A 15,324-nucleotide genomic window follows, 5' to 3' on the forward strand; every position below is an offset into this window, starting at 1 on the left:
CACATGCTCACCAGCTCTAGCCAGTCGAGTTGGGCTGGGGGGGTTCACTGGCACGAGGGCACGGGCCATCTCTTCTTTCACGCGACCCTATGCACTAAATGGACAGCTCAGACAGTCCCTCCATCTACACTTACATACGAGGATATCAAATTGCTTATAAGACACGGGAACACGTACTCACTTTCAAGGATATCAAATTGCCTTTGAGACAGTAACAGCAGCCTATTCAAATCTTCTCTATCGTTTGGAGAACCACCTTAAAGGGTCTCATTCATTGTTTAAGAAGGAAATCATCACATCATGAAAAGAGATCATTATGAAAATGAATTTACTTTCTAAATAAAGAGATGGACTACAAGGCCTTGTGCTTTGTAAAGTAGCTAGGTCTGGTAAATGTAATGCCCACTTTATAGAACAATTATAACACTTGGAAATAGGTTATGGGTTTTATATTTTAATAAACTGCCAATTGAGCATATAAGAGGTTTAATATAATTAAAGTACTTTTGGTCTATCAAATCAATACATTATCAACAACTGAGCTCAAATGTTTTGATACTAATATTTTACCCTAATTTTATACACGCACACGCACACACAAGCACACGCACACACACAGATATATGGTTGTTTGAAACATCACTGATAAACAGATAATCAATCAACCTGTTGAATCAGACATTATTACTTTGAAAATTCCAGTTGATATACAGTAACTCACAGGTATAGAAGAAAGATCGTCTGATTCTTTTTTTTTTTTTAAAAGAAATCCCATGGGTTTTAAAAAAACTTAATTAATTTATTTATTGGCTGCGTTGGGTCTTCGTTGCTGCGCGCAGGCTTTCTCTAGTTGTGGCGAGCGAGGGCTACTCTTCATTGTGGGGCGCGGGCTTCTCCTGTGGAGCACGGGCTTTAGGCATGCAGGCTTCAGTAGTCGCAGTGTGTGGGCTCAGTAGCTGCAGCACAGGCAGCTAGAGTGCAGGCTCAGTCGTTGTGGCATGCAGGCTCAGTAGCTGTGGCTCATGGGCTCTAGAGTGCAGGCTCAGTAGTTGTGGCACACGGGCTTTGTTGCTCCGTGGCATGTGGGATCTTCCCGGACCAGGGATTGAACCCATGTCCCCTGCACTGGCAGGCCGATTCTTATCCACTGTGCCACCAGGGAAGTCCCTTGTCCGATTCTAAAATTGTGTATTTTGAGATCTTCAGAAAAAAAATCAAATTAGCCCAGAGTTTTTTATTATTAGTGTGAATTTAGCACTCTTGAGACTAGGTTAAAGGTTAAAGTGACTAACATACATATATGAACTAATATGTATGAAAATTTTCTTTAATTTCAAGAAAAATGCATACATTGAAGAGGAAAGGGAAATGCATCTGGACCCTATAAGACTTTATTCCTAAAACCTCAGTATTGACAGGCAATTTATGCAGTATAAAATCTGTAATTAAATGGTACAGAATGTTCATGCCAGGATTTCCACATATTTTATAGCTTACCTTCTCAAGACTCACTATTAAGTAAGTTCTTATTTATAAATTTAAAGAATGGAAAGGGCACTCAAAGGCCTCATCTACAGCCCACAAAACTTCCTGTATTTACTAGAAATATCTTGGTCAAAATGCTTCTAATAGTCAAAAATGCTTTCAAAACTGGCTTCTTTCAACCAGAACATTTCTGAAGCTCTGAAAACACAGACATAATGCATAAATCATTTCAGTTCAACAGATATTTCTAGAGTGTTTCCTACATGCACACACTGCAGTAAGAGTCACCAACAGGAAAATGATTCAAAACACAGTCATTCTTCTCAAGCACTGTCTGGTCCAGCTGTGGAGAAACAGTTCAAAGACAAGCAAATAACTCCCGGGGGGTATGAGACATGCAGGACTGAGGGGTATAAGACAGAGGGAGTGAAGGGTGGAGGGAGGTACCACGTGAGCAGGCTTTTTAGGTGGGTAAACAGGAGCTCACCAAGAAGGCAAGGCGGGGAGAGAATGCCAGGCAGAAAGAACAGAAATGTGCTAGGGCCACAGACATACAACAAGCATGATATATTCGGAAACTGTAAGTAATTCTGACTGGATAGTGTAAAATGCAAAGAAGGGAGAGTTGAAAAGGAGAATAAAAACACAACTAGGTGAAATGCCATAAGGCCTCGTGTGCAAGACAATGGAGTTTGGTTTCACTCTCTAGGCCATGAGGAGCCATGTTAACCAGAAAGCAAAGTGCCTTGTCAAGCTGCCAGGTGTCCAGTGATCAGGAAGGAGGAGCCAAACTGAAAATAACAACCACGCCCTATTCCCTTACCGCAGCAGCGCAAACAAGAGGCCAACAAAGAGGTTTTGCTCTCCTTGCTCTATTTTCCCCTCAGAATGGCGCTGGGTGAGGTCAGGTGACAGGCGGTGCAGGTGGGTGATCTTCTCACTGTGGAAGAGCACTGGACAGCAGGGGCCCCGCGTATGTGGACCCAGGGCTGGTGGAGGGAAAGAGTGGAGGCAAGGGCCTTAGCCAAGGTCCTTCGAGTGCAGGCGCAGGGTGAGGAATGCAGGCGCCGGGTGAGGAATGCAGGTGTGTGTGCTCCTGTGGCCTGTGGGCGTGGCACACCAAGCTCACCATCCCCTACAGAAAACCAGAGTGCAGCACTCAAGTCCCGTGTAGAAAGGGCAGCCTGCCCCCGGGAGGCCTGCCTGGGAAAGCAGGCCTCAAGTCAGGCCTGGAAGAACACGCGGAGGTTTGGGCCTGGAGCCAGACTCCTCGGGTCAGATCTGTGACCTACAGCAATCATTCCCGACAAAGTGGAAGGTGAACTGGACAGAGAGAATTTACAGAGATGAGACCAGCAGGAGGCTATTGTAATAACCCAGGTTGGACATGTGGGCCTGAACTCTTGGTGAAGTGACTAAATCTAAGCCACACAGGACAAGAAGTGAATCCAGGAAGGACTGATAAACTGTCAGAAAATAGTGGGGAGGGGAGGTCAAGGGACAATACTGGTTCAGGTGGCAGTGAGTGGAAGAGCTCAATGGGCAGGGGGTGAGGAACGAAAGCCCACGATTTCCAAGATGGAATGATCACAGGTTATCACGAGGACAAAGGTGTGTTCAGGTAAGCAGAGTGCTGAAGTAGAGGAGGTGTCAAGGAGACAAAGCTAAAGTTTCTTTTATCAATCAAATCAGTCAAGATGCTGGCAGATGACAGTGACAATGGGTTCAAGAATAACAGAAGCAGATGGCATGAGGTTTTGGTACAAGTATGAAGAGTCATTGTTTAGAAGCAGCAGAGAGAGAGAATATCACCAACCGACCCCAGTCCAAAGATCTGAAGCTGTGGAGGACAGAGCAGCCTCCCACAAGAGGGAGGCAAGAGAAAGCACTGCCCTTGGGGGAGCAGGAGTCCTGAGAAGAGCCTGAGGGTACTGAGAAGTTCCTTTTAAAAATGGAGCAGAGTTTCCAGAAAGAAGAATGGAGATTCAAGTTTCTGCTTAGATATGTCAACAAAGCTTTTGCTTCATTTTAATGAATCATAAATTATATAGTAAGAAAAAAAGACCCTGAACCAAGATGGTGGAGTATAAGGACGTGCTCTCACTCCCCATTGTGAGAACACCGGAATCACAACTAGCTGCTGGACAATCATCGACAGGAAGACACTGGAACTCACCAAAAAACATACCCCACATCCAAAGACAAAGGAGAAGCCACAATGAGAGGGTAGGAGGGGTGCAATCACAGTAAAATCAAATCCCATAACTGCTGGGTGGGTAACTCACAGACTGGAGAACACTTAAACCACAGAAGTCAACTCACTGGCGTGAAGGTTCTGAGCCCCATGTCAGGCTTTCCAACCTGGGGGTCCGGCAACAGGAGGAGGAATTCCAAGAGAATCACACTTTGAAGGCTAGTGCGATCTGACTGCAGGACTTTGACATGACTGGGGGAAACAGAGCCTCCACTCTTGGAGGGCACACACAAAGTAGTGTGCGCATCGGGACCCAGGGGAAGGAGCAGTGACCCCAAGGGAGACTGAACTAGACCTACCTGCTAGTGTTGGAGGGTCTCCTGCAGAGGCGGGGGGGGGGGGGCTGTGGCTCACCATGGGGACAAGGCCACTGGCAGCAGAAGTTCTGGGAAGTACTCCCTGGAGTGAGCCCTCCCAGAGTCTGCCATTAGCCCCACTAAAGAGCCCAGGCAGGCTCCAGTGCTGGGTGCCTCAGGCCAAACAACCAACAGGGAGGGAAGCCAGCCCCACCCATCAGCAGTCAAGCAGCTTAAAGTTTTACTGAGCTCTGCCCACCAGAGCAACATTTAGCTCTACCCACCACCAGTCCCTCCCATCAGGAAACTTGCAAAAGCCTCTTAGATAGCCTCATCCACCAGAGGGCAGACAGCAGAAGCAAGAAGAACTACAATCCTGCAGCCTGCGGAACAAAAACCACATTCACAGAAAGAGAGACAAGATGAAAAGGCAGAGGGCTATGTACCAGATGAAGGAACAAGATAAAACCCCAGAAAAACAACTAAATGAAGTGGAGATAGGCAGCCTTCCAGAAAAAGAATTCAGAATAATGATAGTGAAGATGATCCAGGACCTCGGAAAAAGAATGGAGGCAAAGATGGAGAAGATGCAACAAATGTTTAACAAAGACCTAGAAGAATTAAAGAACAAACAAACAGAGATGAACAATAAAATAACTGAAATGAAAACTACACTAGAAGGAATCAATAGCAGAATAACTGAGGCAGAAGAACGGATAAGTGACCGGGAAGACAGAATGGTGGAATTCACTGCCATGGAACAGAATAAAGAAAAAAAGAATGAAAAGAAAAGAAGACAGCCTAAGAGACCTCTAGGACAACATTAAACTCAACAACATTCGCATTATAGGGGTCCTAGAAGGAAAAGAGAAAGGACCAGAGAAAATATTTGAAGAGATTATAGTCGAAAACTTCCCTTACATGAGAAAGGAAATAGCCACCCAAGTCCAGGAAGTGCAGCGAGTCCCATACAGGATAAACTCAAGGAGAAACACGCCGAGACACATAGTAATCAAACTGCCAAAAATTAAAGACAACGAAAAATTATTGAAAGCAGCAAGGGAAAAATGACAAATAACATACAAGGGAACTCCCATAAGATTAACAGCGAATTTCTCAGCAAAACTATACAAGCCAGAAGGGAGTGGCATGATATACTTAAAGTGAGGAAAGGGAAGAACCTACAACCAAGATTACTCTACCCAGCAAGGATCTCATTCAGATTCGATGGAGAAATCAAAAGCTTTACAGACAAGCAAGGGCTAAGAGAATTCAACACCACCAAACCAGCTCTACAACAAATGCTAAAGAAACTTCTCTAAGTGGGAAACACAAGAGAAGAAAAGGACCTACAAAAACAAACCCAAAACAATTAAGAAAATGGTCACAGGAACGTACATATCGATAATTACCTTAAACGTGAATGGATTAAATGCTCCAACCAAAAGACACAGGCTTGCAGAATGGATTCCAAAACAAGACCCATATATATATGCTGTCTACAAGAGACCCACTTAAGACCTAGGGACACATACAGACTGAAAGTGAGGGGATGGAAAAAGATATTCCATGCAAACGGAAATCAAAAGAAAGCCGGAGTAGCAATACTCATATCAGATAAAATAGACTTTAAAATAAAGAATGTTACAAGAGACAAGGAAGGACACTACATAATGATCAAGGGATCAATCCAAGAAGAAGATATAACAATTATAAATATATATGCACCCAACACAGGAGCACCTCATATAAGGCAACTGCTAACAGTTGTAAAAGAGGAAATCGAAAGTAACACAATAATAGTGAGGGACTTTAACACCTCACTTACACCAATTGACAGATCATCCAAAATGAAAATAAATAAGGGAACAGAAGCTTTAAATGATACAATAGACCAGACAGATTTAATTGATATTTATAGGACATCCCATCCAAAAACAGCAGATTACACTTTCTTCTCAAGTGTGCACGGAACATTCTCCAGGATAGATCACATCTTGGGTCACAAATCAAACCTCAGTAAATTTAAGAAAACTGAAATCATATCAAGCATCTTTTCTGACCACAATGCTATGAGATTAGAAATCAATTACAGGGAAAAAAACGTAAAAAACACAAACACATGGAGGCTAAATAATACGTTACTAAATAACCAAGAGACCATTAAAGAAATCAAAGAGGAAATCAGAAAATACCTACAGACCAATGACAATGAAAAGACCATGATCCAAAACCTATGGGATGCAGCAAAAGCAGTTCTAAGAGGGAAGTTTATAGCAATACAAGCCTACCTCAAGAAACAAGAAAATTCTCAAATAAACAATCTAACCTTACACCCAAATGAACTAGAGAAAGAAAAAAACAAAACCCAAAGTTAGCAGAAGGAAAGATATCATAAGGATCAGAGCAGAAAAAAATGAAATAGAAACAAAGAAAACAGTAGCAAAGATCAATAAAACTAAAAGCTGGTTCTTTGAGAAGATAAACAAAATTGATAAACCATTAGCCAGACTCATCAAGAAAAAGAGGGAGAGGACTCAAATCCATAAAATTAGAAATGAAAAAGAAGAAGTTACACCAGACACTGCAGAAATACAAAGCATCCTAAGAGACTACTACAAACAACTCTATGCCAATAAAATGGACAACGTGGAAGAAATGGACAAATTCTTAGAAAGGTATAACCTTCCAAGAATGAACCAGGAAGAAATAGAAAATATGAACAGACCAATCACAAGTAATGAAATTGAAACTGTGATTAAATATGTTCCAACAAACAAAAGTCCAGGACCAGATGGCTTCACAGGTGAATTCTATTAAACATTTAGAGAAGAGGTAACACCTATCCTTCGCAAACTCTTCCAAAATATAGCAGAGGGAGGAACACTCCCAAACTCATTCTATGACGCCACCATCACCCTCATACAAAAACCAGACAAAGATACTACAAAAAAAGAAAATTACAGACCAATATCACTGATGAATATAGATACAAAAATCCTCAACAAAATACTAGCAAACAGAATCCAACAACACATTAAAAGGATTGTACACCATGATCAAGTGGGATTTATCCCAGGGATGCAAGGATTCTTCCATATATGCAAATCAATCAATGTGAGACACCATATTAAAAAATTGAAGAAGAAAAACCATATGATCATCTCAGTAGATGCAAAAAAGCTTTTGACAAAATTCAACGCCCATTTATCATAAAAACTCTCCAGAAAGTGGGCACAGAGGGAACCTACCTCAACATAATAAAGGCCATATACGACAAACCCACAGCAAACATCATTCTCAATGGTGAAAAACTGAAAGCATTTCCTCTATGATCAGGAACAAGACAAGGATGTCCACTCTCACCAGCTACAGTAATCAAGACAATATGGTAATGGCACAAAACGAGAAAGTTAAAGACTTTCTTCTTGGGTCCAATTCTATAAATTCCTAGAAAAATAGACATAACTTTTCATTAGCCTATCAAAAAAGACAGACTATAAGCAGTATCCTGGTTAGAACTAAAGAGGAATGCTTGGAGCTCTTATTCATACATATAAAATGGATTTATTTAAGGTGATTTATTAAGGGTGATCTGAATAAACTTACATATTACCAGAACTAATTAGTTGTACTTTATTTAATATAGTACACATCCCGTATGTGTACTATATTACACATCCCATATGTGTCTCTCCCCAAACTGTATGTCATCGTGGGTTTTAAACTAGTGTTTCAGATAAACTCCATACTTCAGTCACAAAAGAAATGATACCCACCACTGATCATGTACTGAGCTCTTACTACGTGCCAGGTGCTTTACAAAGATCTCAAGAATCTTCACAACTGTCTGTGGGATGTGAAATATGGCAATTCACCTTGTAAATAAATTAGAATGATTCTCTTTGGACTCTACATGAAATTTTTTTCAACTAAAATGTTTTTATTACACAAAATTTTATAAAAATTGAAAAATACACAAGTTATATAAAGTAAAAAGGGAAAGCTCCCTCTACCCCCACCCTGCCTCTGTACTCTTTCTATTCCGTAGTACAGAGTTTGGAAGGTTTATTTTTATGTATTAAGTAGGTCAGCTGTGTTTCCCATTCTTGGATAAGTGGCCTTCTATAGGAGACATTCTATGGGGCCCAGCAGCACACTCCCCTCTGGGCACCAGAGCTGTATGCAACAGAAGTGACCCTCTGTGGGCTGCATGGGCCTTCAGTTGCGGCGGGGCTGACTGCTGTGGGTGCGCTGGTGAGTGCAGCTGGACCCCGGCCTGGTTGGCTGCCAGCCCCTGCCTCACGCAGTGACTACTGGCCCATTGTGGGTGGGTACACATAGTATTTTTAACTCATAGACACTGATAGATAATAAAGAAAATAGCTAAAATGAGATTCTGGATTATCTGAAAGTTAATTCATATCTCCTGCATTAAATATTTAATCACATCCACTATAAAAGTTAAATCATCAGATGTGTAGCTTCCTCTCTGCATCCTTATCCCTTCCTGAAAGACACACTAACATTTTTTTACAATGGACAAAAGAAGAGTGGCAGAAAGAGGGTGAAAAGCAAGTCACATGGGAAACTGACTAAACCAGTTCAGTAACATTTATTTTCCATTTGTAAGGAAGCTTTATGAAAATCTTTGTTTTATTAAATGGATTCACACAGTAACATTTTAAAGAACAGATTTAATTCTGCCTAAGTTGCTTCTTTCCTGAATGATTTTCAGCACTCATCAGGATGGCAATAAATATTTTAAATGATAGGCAATGTTGAAAATTCAGTTTTCTCTTTCACAATGCCATTAAATAGGAAAGCAGTAGTACTTACCTCCTTTGCACTCTTAATTTTAGTCAGAAATGTATACAGCTCCATTGTCTCTGCAAACAGTGCACGACACACTGCCTGATAATGATTTGGTGCCTCTGATGCAGTTGGGAGATGAGCAGCACATAACTACAGAAGAGGAAAATAAAGGTACTTTTTTATTATCTGTGGGGTTTTTGTACCTTAAAAACAGACACACCCAGTATATTCACATTTTCATATCAGACAGCAAGGCAACCCCACAATTCCCATCACCCAAAGCTTAATGCATCACAAGACGACCAGTAAAGTCCACACAATTAATATGGAAAAAGTGGTCCAGTAACTAACAAGCACCCAGCAGCACAGATGAGCTTACTAGAATTAGTTAGCTTCTACTTGAAAACGATAGGGCATGTGTAAAAGTTTTGGTTGGGAATACAAAGGGAACTACCAATTACTGAGTACTGATCAGAACTCAGGTATTTTAATAACTACCATTTATTGAGTATTTATCATGCCATGTTTGATATGTCATATACACAGCATAATATCATTTACTCTTCAATGTAACCCTGAATTAGCACCATTATATAGCAACAGAAACTAAGGCTTCAGAGGAGTCAAGTGACTTGTCCACAGTCATAAAGTTAACATAAGGGAGAAGGAGAATTTGACACAGTCCTATTTGATTCTGAAGCCCAGGATCATTCTAATACACACTGAGTTGTATAATTTAGTAAAAAGAATGTCAGGAAGACATGGGGACCACTGGGAAGATACCTCGTCAGTAGATGGGGAGTGGAGGAAAGAGGGCAGAGGGCAACTGGTGATACTACCAGTCCTAACGTCCTTTACAATACACAGCCCATAACCCCCACAAAACTACTTGTAGGTAAAAGATGCAATTTAACATCATGCACAACAATTTAGAAAAATCAAACACAGCTTATTAGACTGGAAAAGACATCCTGTCAAGAGCCTAGTGCATTTTATTAAAAAGATAATTTTATCTTTCTATAAAATAATAGTTTTGTATCTGTGTACAACAGTTATGTTTTAAGGTACTTCATTTGCATTAAAAAGTTGTAAGTTCTCCCTTATTCTTTACTATATTCAGTAAACTTGACATTAATACAATTACTGAAAATACACATTTATTATATTCAATAACTTGTATCTTTTGGAGAGTAAAAGATATCTTTGTAGCTTATCTTTCACAATGTGTCTTTCTGTTATTTTTTTCATTTGTAATAAGTATTGTATGCAATTTAATAGATTACTATCTTTAATAAAATACATTCTCAGGAAAATATCTTGAGTTTCAGTAAGAAACTTTTTCCACAGTACGAAAAACAGGCTAAGAATTGATTCCTTGGGAGCATGAAAAGCAAAAATCTCACAAGCTTAATTATTCACAAAGTGACCAATGAACAGAGAGTATATTTTTTGCACAATTATTTTTGTACGCAGAAAACAGCTTCCCACATAGAATTATCATTTCCAAGGTTATGAAAGGCATCTGCTAGGACTTTCACCTTTCACTAATCCCACAATTTTATATTCCAATTATATGTTCTGAATATGGCATAACATTTTTGACTGTAATTCACAGTAAGAAATACATTTTAGGGGGCTTCCCTGTGGCACAGTGGTTAAGAGTCCGCCTGCCAATACAGCGGACACGAGTTCAAGCGCTGGTCTGGAAAGATCCCACATGCCGCAGAGCAACTAAGCCCATGAGCCACAACTACTGAGCCTGCACTCTAGAGCCCATGAGCCACAACTACCGAGCCCGTGTGCCACGACTACTGAAGCCCACATGCCACAACTACTGAAGCCCGTGCACCTAGAGCCTGTGCTCCACAACAAGCCACCACAATAAGAAGACCGCACACCGCAACGAAGAGTAGCCCCTGCTCGCTGCAACTAGAAAAAGCCCGCGTGCAGCAACAAAGACACAACGCAGCCAAAAATTAAGTAAATAAATAAATAGAAATACATTTTACATAAGGATTCAAACACATGCATATGTATATGTTTTATACACAAAAATTTCACAGAACAGAACTTACACATTCAATTGATTTCACAACCCACTAACAGGCTGTGCCCTGCAACTTGGAAAACACTGGTGTAAAACTCTAAAATTTTTTTAATGCACATGATATAATCTTATATGTAGAAAATCCACAAAAACTATTAGAACTAAGAAGCAATTTTAGCAAAGTTGTGGGATACATGATCAACACAAAAAAGTTCTATTTCTAAACAATACTAATGAATAATCAGAAAATGAAATTAGAAAACAATACCATTTTTTTAATAGCAAAAAAATAAAATACTAAGGAATAAATTTAACCAAGGAGGTGCAAGCCTTACACACTGAAAACTCTAAAGCATTGCTGAAAGAAATTAAAGAAGACTTACATAAATGGAAAGACACCCCGTATTCATGGGTTGGAAGACTTAATATTGTTAAGACAGTAATACTACACAAAATGATCTACAGATTGAATGCAATCCCTAACTAATTCCCAAAGGCCTTTTTTGAAGAAATGGAAAAGCTGATCCTAAAGTTCATATAGAATTGCAAGGGGCCCCAAATAGCTGAGACAATCTTGAAAAAAACAGAGCTAGAAGACTCAAACTTCCAAATTTCAAAACTTACCTCAAAGTTATACTAATCAAAACAAAGTGGTACTTGCATAAGGACAAACATACAGATCAATGAAATAGAACTGAGTCCAGAAATAAACCCATATATCTATGATTGATTGATTTTTCACGAAAGCGCCCAGACCATTAAGTAGGGAAAGAATATTCTCTTCAACAAATGATGCTGGGAAAACTGGATATCCACATGCAGGAAAAAAAAAAAAAAAAAAAAATGAAGTAGTGGTACCCCTATCTCACACCATACATAAATATTAACTCAAAATGGATCAGGGGGCTGCCCTGGTGGCGCAGTGGCTGAGAGTCCACCTGCTGATGCAGGGGACACAGGTTCGTGCCCCGGTCTGGGAAGATCCCACATGCCGCGGAGTGGCTAGGCCTGTGAGCCATGGCCGCTGAGCCTGCGCGCCCGGAGCCTGTGCTCCGCAACGGGAGAGCACTGTTGTGCGCTCACAACAATGAGAGACCCGCGTATCGCGCAAAAAAAAAAAAAAAAAAACAACGGATCAGAGACCTAAATATAAGAACCAAAACTATAAAACTCTTAGACGAAACCATAGGCGTAAACCTTCATGGTCGTGGATTCAGTACTGGTTTTTAAGATATGATACCAAAAGCACAAGAAATAGCATATCTTATTTTATTGCACTATACTGTGCATCGCAGATATTTTGTTTTTTTACAAATTGAAAGTTTGTAGCGACCCTGCATTGGGCAAGTATTTCAGTGCCATTTTTCCAACAGCATTTGTTCACTTCTTGTCTCTATGTCACATTTTGGTAATTCTCGCAATATTTCAAACTTTTTCATTATTATTACATTCATTATGGTGATCTGTGATCAGTGATTTTTGGTATTACTATTGTAATTTTTTTTGTTTTTTATTTTGAAATTAAGGTATGTACATTGTTTTAGACATAATGCTATTACACACTTAATAGACTACTGTATAGCATAAACATAACTTTTATATGCAGTGGGGACCCAAAATATTCATGTAACTCGCTTTATTGCAATATTTGCTTTATTGCAGTGGTCTGGAACTAAACCTGCAATATCTCCGAGGTATGCCTATAAATGGATAAATTAGACTTCATCGAAGTTAAAAATTTTTGTACATCAAAGGACACTATCAAGAGAGTGAAAAGATAATCCACAGAATCAGAGAAAATATTTGCGAATCATATATCTAATAAGGATCTAGTATCCAGAATACATAAAGAACTCAAACTCAACAAAAGATAAACAATCTAATTTAAAAATTGACTTGACTAGACATTTTTCCAAAGAAGGTATACGAATGGCCAAAAAGCACATAAAAAGATGCTCAACATCACTGGTCATTAGAAAATGCAAATCAAAACCACAATTAGATACCACTCACATCCACTAGAATGGCTATAAAAACAAAGAAAAAATGGAAAATAAGTGTTGGCAAGAATGTGGAGAGATTGGAACCCTTGCGTATTGCTGGTGGGAATGTAAAATGGTGAAGCCACTGTGAAAATAGCTTGATGGTTCCTCAAAAGTTAAAGATAGAATTACCATGTGATCTAGCAATTCCATTCCTAGGTATATACCCAAAAGAATTGAAATTAGGTGTTCAAACAAAAACTAGAACACAAACGTTCATACCAGCACTATTCATAGCAGCTGGAAAGAATTCCAATGTTCTAAACTGATGAATGGATAAACAAAATGTGGTATACTCACAAAATGGAATCTTACTAAGCCACAGAAAGGAAAAAGGTACTGACACATGCTACAACATGGACGAACCTTAAAAATATTATGCTAAGTCTAAGAAGCCAGACACAAAAGGTCACATACTGTATGATTCCATTCATATGAAATACCCAGAATACATAAATCCACAGAGACAGAAAGCTGATTAGTGGTTGCCAGTGTCTGAAGGAGGAAGGATGGGAAGAGATGGGTATGAGGTTTCCATCTGGGATAATGTAAAAGCTCTAGAACTAGACAGTGGTGATGGCTGGACAGTACTGTGAATGTACTTAATGGCACTAAATTGTATACCTTTAAATGGTTTAAATGGTAAATTTTATGTGTATTTTACCACAATTTTTAAATGTATAAAAAATTTTAAAAGAACAACGAAATTCCACAAAGTTTCCATTGAGACAGAGGAGAAATAATCCCTCAGAGGAAAAATAACCCCAGTGGTTATTTCAGTGTCAATGTTGATATTTATTTTATTCTTTGTGTTTACATGCATCTTCACCTCTAATCCTTACAACAACCCAATTTACAGATTTAGAATAGCTAAGTAATTTACCCAAGGCCACACAGTGAGACAGAACTGGAAATGAACCCAGGCAGTCTAACTCTAGAGCCCAAGTCCTTATGCACTCCACCCTAGAATGAGAGTATATTACTCTTCCATTAAAGGAAATAATGTTCTTAAAGTGCTTAAGCATAGAGCATAGTATACAGTAAGCATGCAACAAAATCATCTTCTACAGTTACCAAAGAGGGGATAGTTTGGGGGCAGAGGGACACAATTAGAAGGAACAGGTTCTGTCCCATATCTATCAACATGCCATTATATAACTTTGGACAATTTATTTAACATTGCCGAGTTTCAGCTTATTTCTAAAAGGAGAAGACTAAGCTATATAATATCTTACTTAACCTACCTTCGCTGTTCTATGAATAAATTTTAAGCTAAACCAAAATGCTGGAGTTTTTAGGGTTCAATCTTGGATCTTTGGGTTTCTCTTTACTCACCTTAGCTGATCTTGTCTACTCTAACTGCTTTAAACGCTACCTATAAAGCTGATGACTCCCCAACTCCTACTCTAGGCCACTGCTTGTTTGGTCACAAAAAGAACTACTTTACCTTTAATCTGGAAAGATACTTCACTAGGTAATGAATTTTAGGTTCTATTCTAGAACTTTGACAATGTCATTCCAGTCTGTCTTCTAGATTCCATTGTTTCTGTTGAGAAGTCAGGTGCAGTCCAGTTTTTTCTCTGGCTTGATTTTAGACTCTCTGCTTGTGGTTTTTAGCAGTTTAGGTATGAAACTAGACTGTTTTCCATTTAATTTATCTTGCTCTTTTTGTTTGTGGGGCTTCCAGAATCTGCAGCATAGTGTTTTGCATTGTTTTGGGAAATTCTTAGTATGTCTTCAAATATGCCTTCCATCCTCTCTCTTCATTGGCTCTCCTTGGGACTTTAATTATGTGTACTGCTTTCATTCTTTTTGTGTCTGTGCTTCACTCTGAATATTTTCTATTGACAACGTTCCACTTCATTCTCTCTTCAGCTCCGTCTAGTCTATTAAACCCATCCACTAAACTTTTATTTCAGTTACTTCATTTTTTGGTTCTCAAATTTCCATTTGGTTCTTTCTATATATTTTCCAGTTCTCTACTCAAAGTTTCAATCCTGACTCTTAGAATCCTGAACATCAATTAAAAGTCTATCTGGGCTTCCCTGGTGGCGCAGTTGTTGAGAGTCCACCTGCCGATGCAGGGGACGAGGCTTCGTGTCCCGGTCCGGGAAGATCCCACATGCCGCGGAGCGGCTAGGCCCGTGAGCCATGGCCACTGAGCCTGTGCGTCCGGAGCCTGTGCTCCGCAACGGGAGAGGCCACAACAGTGAGAGGCCCGCGTACCGCAAAAAAAAAAAAAAAGTCTATCTGACAACTCCATTATCTGAATTCTCTGTATAGAATCATTAATAATATTGCCAGAATCGAAATTAATTTTCTGAAAACTTCATTACACACATAAGACCTTGTTATATATTTTCAACAAAACTTGAAATTATCAGC

At 39.6% G+C, this 15,324-nt stretch overlaps 2 protein-coding genes across 6 annotated transcripts in view; one reads left to right on the plus strand and one right to left on the minus strand.

Annotated features, from left to right (window-relative positions):
• The window catches only part of PRELID3A (PRELI domain containing 3A), a 179,468-nt gene that overhangs the window by 135,954 nt on the left and 28,190 nt on the right, over positions 1-15,324 (plus strand). The window lies entirely within an intron of this gene.
• SPIRE1 (spire type actin nucleation factor 1) overlaps positions 1-15,324 on the minus strand; it is a 208,016-nt gene that overhangs the window by 61,629 nt on the left and 131,063 nt on the right. For all 3 annotated transcript variants that reach the window (XM_060170228.1, XM_060170226.1, XM_060170229.1), the window contains exon 4: positions 8,875-9,000. In XM_060170228.1, coding sequence (XP_060026211.1) covers positions 8,875-9,000 — 126 coding nt within the window. The remainder of the gene's footprint in view (positions 1-8,874; positions 9,001-15,324) is intronic.

This window comes from Lagenorhynchus albirostris, chromosome 14, assembly GCF_949774975.1.
Source record: "Lagenorhynchus albirostris chromosome 14, mLagAlb1.1, whole genome shotgun sequence".
Lineage (NCBI taxonomy): Eukaryota > Metazoa > Chordata > Mammalia > Artiodactyla > Delphinidae > Lagenorhynchus > Lagenorhynchus albirostris.